Source organism: Pterocles gutturalis, unplaced genomic scaffold, assembly GCF_000699245.1.
Source record: "Pterocles gutturalis isolate BGI_N339 unplaced genomic scaffold, ASM69924v1 scaffold52290, whole genome shotgun sequence".
NCBI lineage: Eukaryota > Metazoa > Chordata > Aves > Pterocliformes > Pteroclidae > Pterocles > Pterocles gutturalis.
The window spans coordinates 11930-18821 of NW_010142837.1; the positions used below are offsets into that span (position 1 = coordinate 11930).

A 6892-nucleotide genomic window follows, 5' to 3' on the forward strand; every position below is an offset into this window, starting at 1 on the left:
CTGCTCCCACCTCCCTTCCCCAAAAAAAGTCACTTCTGAAGAAGACTACTCTCTGTGCCTATATATTCAATACAAAAGCCAGAGACAAGAAAATTTTATGTTTATTTTACTTTTAAAAGTACACTTCATTCTAATTTAAATGAAATGGACTTTCAAGGAATAAAGTTACTTAAAACTAAATTTGAAATTATAATAAAGCAATATATAACTTTCAATAATCCACTAAAATAACTTTAATCAGACAAATATTTAGCAAGATATATTAGCTGCCAACACTTTAAAGACAAATGCAGCCACTGGGGAAATCCCTGGTAAACAGAACTACACTGTCCTCAAGCAATAGATCAGCTTCTGACAATTCTAAGTTAATTCTGCAGATTTTAGAATATTTTATTTATTTCAGATTAGTTTATATGTTTAAATTCAGTAACTATTCCAGCTGAAATTCAGAAAGTGCATAAAAGTAAAAAAAAAGGAACAACCTTTTCTATATAAAATCTTTGAATAAAAGTATGACAGTGAAATCAAATCTCAACAGTTTTTTTCTGTTCACTAACAGACCATGCCAACTTCACTAAGTCTGCTTTAATATTGAATATTAACACTAATTAAAAAGTTAACTTTTAATAAACCTTTCCTCATACACATTGAATGTTATTAATACATTTTTAGTCAACTAATTTACAAGGATTAAAATACTGGTCTTCTGCGGTGTCTCTGAAGAACACAAAGACGTGATGAGCCACATATCTAACATTACATCATATAGTAAACTGACAGTCATGAAGTACAAAATTTAGGACAACGTGTTTAAGTTCTTTAACTATTCCATGGCATGTATTGATTAGTTGCATTCATCAATGCATTATAAAAACAAAGAAAAGTATATTCCGAAGTAAAACTGATCATCTGCACTAAAAACCTGCACTAGTGGGAAGACAAAAGCATATTTACCACAGTCCCCAATTACAAATGAAGCTGATAAACTCTTGCCTTAGATAAGCAAAATTAGGTGGATGAAGATGGCAGAGCAAGTGACAGGTCTAAAGATATTGCAAAGGCCTTCCACAGTGAGAAAGAAAATACCAACATGTTTTTCTTGGAAAGGCGGCTATTAACATCTGCTACTCAGGTTTATTTTTGATCATTCCTCAACATGAGTGAAAAAGTCCTATAAGTTATAAGGAACACACAATCCAAAGGGTAACCATTGTGTTGCCCTGCTCCACAGTACTAACCTGAGAAACAGCAGCTGTTCACCAATAATTTAATGGAATTTCCTCTGTTTTCTGCTGTTCTTGTAAGAATATTTTCATATTAATCAACACATGCAGCCACTTGCTTTTGCAAGTCACCTATTAAGTAATCTGGTGTGTATATATATATATATATATACAAGGACATACATAGACACACTTGCTGTTATTATCATTCTCTCAAGTCTTGGTAAGCCCCGAGATTCCTACCATTTTGAAGAAGCCTCCAAAACAAGTGAGGGAGCAAACCATTAAGCTGGGTGCCAGTCTCTTAAAGCACATGTGCTTGAGGTTTCTACTTCCTCTGCTTTTCCCTCCTCTTTCTGTAAATCACACAAATTCTCTTCAATTTCTCATGTCTCCTCCACCTGTACTGGCTCCTTGATGATGCATTTTCGTAACATCTTGCATATATTTTCCTTCTTGAAACTATTCTTTTCAATTTCTATTTTTTAGACTTTTAACTTCAGATTTCCTCCTTCCTGTAAAACTTTCAAATACTTAGTGACTATCAACTCTATTCTTCCCTTGCCCCCACCCCAAACACAACTCCTTCATGCATCTAGGGACAAGCAGACAGACTTGACTGTTTTTCTACTCACCACCTCTAGAAACCAAGCATATTTCATGTTTGAAGACAAGCCCTTAGGCAGCTTGCATCAAAGAACAAACAACATTTCAACAAGCTCAACTTTCCCATGGCTTTCAGAACTTGCTCAGTATTGATTTGAAAGTCAAAAACATTCCTAAGACAAGGCAATTTCTTCTTTAGAAGCTGAAAAAAAATTGAGGGTCTTTAAACTTAATTCAGCTATATTATTTATTAGATGTTATTTACTGAAGCATTATAAATAAATGTGATCACAGAAGGAGTCAATGTAATTTAATTTTAAGTCACTATAAGGCCTGTGTATCTGTATTATTATTTGTATCTAGAGAAAGAAAGTTGTTCCTTCAGTTGCTATTGCCTTTGAGTAAAATGCTGAATATTGACTAATGCAAAGGGGTAACCATGATTTCAGTAAAAAGAACAAAGTATATCACTGCCAGCCTCTCCAACGAAGAAGCTGGTATCTTCTTCAAGAAACAGCAAAACTGCTTGAATACTAGCAAGAACAAGCTCCACTGCAAACTGCTACATCTGAGAGCATTTTAGGGCAAAAGAGACCTCTAGAAACCACCTGGTACCATGACCTGGTCAAAGCAGGCCCAATAGACCAGGTTGTTCAAAGTCATTCTGGTCAAGTTTTGACTATCTCTAAGAATGGACATTGCACAGCCTCTCCAGGCAGCCTGTTCTAATGCTTAACCACATTCACAGTAAAAATTTATTTCCAAATTTCTCACCAAAATTTCCTGTATTGTGATTTGTGCCCACTACCATTCTAATCACCTGTAAATATCTGTAAATCTGTACTAGAAATTTCAACTATACCCAAACTAGACTATTTCCGTCTAAATAGTTCTTGCCAATTAAAAAATTTATGTCCACAACAGGAAGAGGGACTGGTCTTGAAAATTTTCTTCTCCTAACTTAACTAATGTAACGAAGATGGAAGAATCCTGGATTTACATATGTTTTGTTGCTTTCAACCTTGAAGTCTTTGCTGCAATGGCAAAGCTTCAAACTAAGACCCATGTTCTTCCCCAATCCTGAAACGTGTGTGTGCATGCATACACATACACACACAGAGTGAATCAAGCCAAACATCAGCACCGAAAGCACATATGTAGAAGTCAAGATACACTATTCTGAGCCCCTGCAGGCTAAAAAGAATGAAAGCGCTCATATAACTCAGCAATTATACAGGAACACTCGTCCCGTTTTGGAAGAAAAGTGTTCACAATTCTGTAGGCTGTACTCAACGATACAGAAGCCTTCAGTATCCTTGTGGTAGCCTCCGGGACAAAACCCCACTGGAAACTCAAAAGGAAGAATGGCCGTTTTAATTATCTTTAACAAAGTGCAATTCTGCACAGATTCAGAGAGAGGACTTCCGTTCCAAAACAGCTTAGCTGTGAATATGTGTGTGGGATGGCACTTGAAGAGCTGAAAGATGATCCTCGTTGCACTGAGGCACCATTCACATTCATTAATTTGGATCTTAGTGCAGTTGACAGCTCATCCCTGGTCAATTCCAGGTAAATATCTCCAGTCACATTATATTTACTGACTAATAAAGGTTTGGGTTATGTTATAGGGTACAGTCTTATGCTCTGCATAAGTGCCTCCTCCCACCCAGTTTAGAAGCTGCAGCAGTTCCCAAATACACCTTGGCACTTGTTTACAAGAGGATAAACACCAGCACATGAGAAGAGGCAGCATCAAGTGGCTTGGAAGGGGCAGGCCCACTCCACATTCAATACAAGTCTGCTCTTAAAATCAGTTGTCAAGCTATGTATCGAGCATAGTCCCAACAGAGAAAGCTCTGCTAAATCCTTTAATCTAATATTGCAGGTACACACCAGAAACACATCATAAAGATTGTCATTGGGTACTTACTAGGCTTCCTCTCCATTTTAATGGGTTCATTGAATTGTTCTTTTTGCAAATAAATAACTCAAAGAATAACTCAAAATAAAATCAAACACTAAGCAGTATTTGATACAAGTATGGCAAGAGAATATAAAACCTTTTATATTCTAGTATTAAAATGGCAGGACCAAATTAGTCTTGTCTATTTCCCTCAAAACATATGGGAAGCTCTGTGTACTCAACTGAAACATACAAAAGGTGCACTGCTGGGAGACCAAGAGAATGTTCCACAGAGACCAACTGTGGATGGTCTAACATGCTTGATGGACATGCAGAGCACTACTGTTCATGTCCCAAACATGAGAATGCAATACACTAACAGCCCTTCTGCAATTCTGACACTTCTCTGAACTACAAGCAACTACAGAATCAGATCTGCCTGGTACAGTCGCTAATAAGGAGTAAGGAAATAACAATAAAACAGATTTTCCCACAAACTAGTTATAATTGTTATACTTAAAGCTTCAAATCCTGATAGAGCACAAGACAGTCATGTTGGCTGGTTCACAATGCTTTTCGTTTTTAATTCAACTCAATTTGACAGAGGAGTTTAAAGTCCTAATGATAACTGGATTTCCGGAAGTTTTTGATAACTGGTGGCTGGAAAGACAACAGTCGTAGCTGAAACCCAGGCTATTGTGAACATCCCATAGCCTCACCTCAGCCCATCAAGTAGGCACAACAAGTTTATTTAGATTAGTTATACCACACCATCTCTCAGCACACTGCAATTTCTTCAGTGGGTCAAATTTAAAGGGAAAGATGCACACACATAGGAAACCGAAATTCAGAAAGTCTAACCTTCAATTCTGCTGCTTATGTAACTTGCTCCACCACATGCTATGCATTTCCAGTATTGTCTCTATAGCATTTGCTAAAATAGACCTAATATATAATCTAAACTACAATAACACACGTCCACTATAATGTCCTTCTTTTTAGGGAAGTGCCTATGTGGCATGTCAGCCAGATAGAACACCTGCCTGCAAAAGAAGAAAAAAAAAAATAAACACCCTAACTCCAAATGAAAAGAATCCCACCACAGCCCTGGAATACACATCTCAGTTACAGATGAAAAATATAAACTTGTTTCAGCCAGTACATATTTACCTTGAACATGGAGAATGATAAGCAGATAGGCTCCAAGCAATTGCTGACAAACTCTCAATCGAGTCATTGTTCACCTTTAATCCTTCCTGTGTAAGGCAACTGGCCCTTCCGCTTGACAAATGTTAAGCTGAGTCTGTTTGGTGAAGCCTAACACACAATTTGGTGCTTTTGTAACTCTTCCAACTTCGTTTCCTGAAAGATAAGAGTAAAACAAAGTGTTAACAATCTCCTTGCATTTCTGAAACAAGAAAAAACCCTCAGGATTTTTCATCACCCTAATCATAACCATGTGGCTGCAAAAAAATAATTAAAAATGCATATGCTTATTAAGATCAGTAACTGAAAATATTAGCCATATTTACTATCCAACTGAACAGCAAGGTTCTTCAAAAATACACACTTTTGGTAACAACCCACACGAATGTTTTTACATTTCTATCAAAAATATTAGATGTGTTAACTCACTAGTCACAGTCATATAAATTAGACTTGCATATAGCTATGATAGGTAATATTCAACAGATTAACATGTAAATCTGTTTGAAAACTATTGTCTTTACAGAAATGGAAATTTATGCTTCTTATTTTTTTAAAAAAGGAAACTCAGTGGTGACTTCCCATGATACTGGAGGAAAAAAGCCACACCACGCAGAGCCACCAGTTGAAAAATGCTTGCAGAGAAGCTTTATTGCAATAAAAACCCAGCCTCTCTGCTGGATGAGCACTAAATTTATATTAAAATAGTTTAGCTACCTAATTTAGTTATAATGTTACTTTTTTCTTCTAAAATAGTACTACAACTTAAAAAAATAAAAGCACAATCTCATTTAACACTTGAATGAAAAAGTAAATTTCTCACTTAGGATTAACTATATTCCAGTCTCTCTTCCTGTAGACTCCTATGCGATATAGAGTTCTCTGGAAAAAACAAAATTTAGCTCAGTTCACACCACCATCGATCATTTATTTTTACTCTGTTAACTCCAATTCAAAATCCTGATATCTTTCTGGATTCCCAAGTTTTGTGCAAATTAATCCCTCCTGAAAAATCACCCTACTACACACACACATACCATTTGCTCCAAAAGTAAAATATAATTTTACTCATCAGTGGATGAACATATAACTAAGACCGCCAAATTGAATAAGAAGTTACTTTTTCAGACTGCAGTATCTGTGGTCACGTTCTGCTTAACGAACTTTCTACAGCAATTCACAAGGGAAGCCTAATTGGGCCTCAAAGGACTAAAAAGCGGCTCGAACACCTAAATAGTTAAACGCAACAAAAGCAACGTTGCACAAAGACGAACAGAGGACTGATTTTGCCTTTCCTCGGCCTCTTGTTTCGGTGGGCTTGACCCCCTGACCCCTGTCAGCCTGGTGCTGCTCATGAATGCCCAAACTGGCGTTTGCTCGGGGATGGGCTGCAATTACTGTTGGTGGCCGCTTCCACCATCAATAACTCAATCTGTCTGCTGGTGAGACCCAAGAACTTTTCATTTTAATTAGTGCTTCAGAGGCATTTTAACATGGAGGCAAATTAGCGGCAGAGCCGGGAGGTGTCCGTCACTTCCAATTTTGGCAGGGCTGGGGCAGGCCGTCCCCGACCCCTGGCCTACTTTTCACACGTCTCTGACTTCTCCCTAATGAAGCGACAAAGCGCCTCCGCGCCAGGGGAAGCCGGGGCGAGCTCCGGGCCGGGCGCCGCTCCCCAAACAGCACAGCGGCCCTGGTGTTTGCCATGATTACTGCCAGGCTACAGCAGAAGGGACCTGGAACCACAGGCTTTGCGGACGTCCTAAATGCTAGGAACTTCAAAATAAACTTCCTGGTAAGGCAGAGGTAAAAAGTGGTATGATAACAAAAATATTCACTCTTTAGTGTTTCCTAATCACAAGAAACAGGACCAGTTCTGACAGCTCACAGGGAATGTCCTTCTAGCTCCAAAAACTTCAGGGCAGCAACAAAAGTCTGTAAGTATTATTACTTT

The 6892-nt window shown here is 37.9% G+C and overlaps 1 protein-coding gene across 1 annotated transcript in view; it reads right to left on the reverse strand.

Annotated features, from left to right (window-relative positions):
• Positions 1-5098, reverse strand: part of BMPR1A (bone morphogenetic protein receptor, type IA) — a 16631-nt gene extending 11533 nt beyond the window's left edge. The window contains exon 1 of the mRNA XM_010084494.1: positions 4903-5098. Within this exon, the coding sequence (XP_010082796.1) occupies positions 4903-4969 (67 nt within the window). The 5' untranslated portion in view covers positions 4970-5098. The remainder of the gene's footprint in view (positions 1-4902) is intronic.
• Positions 5099-6892: the final 1794 nt, after the last annotated feature.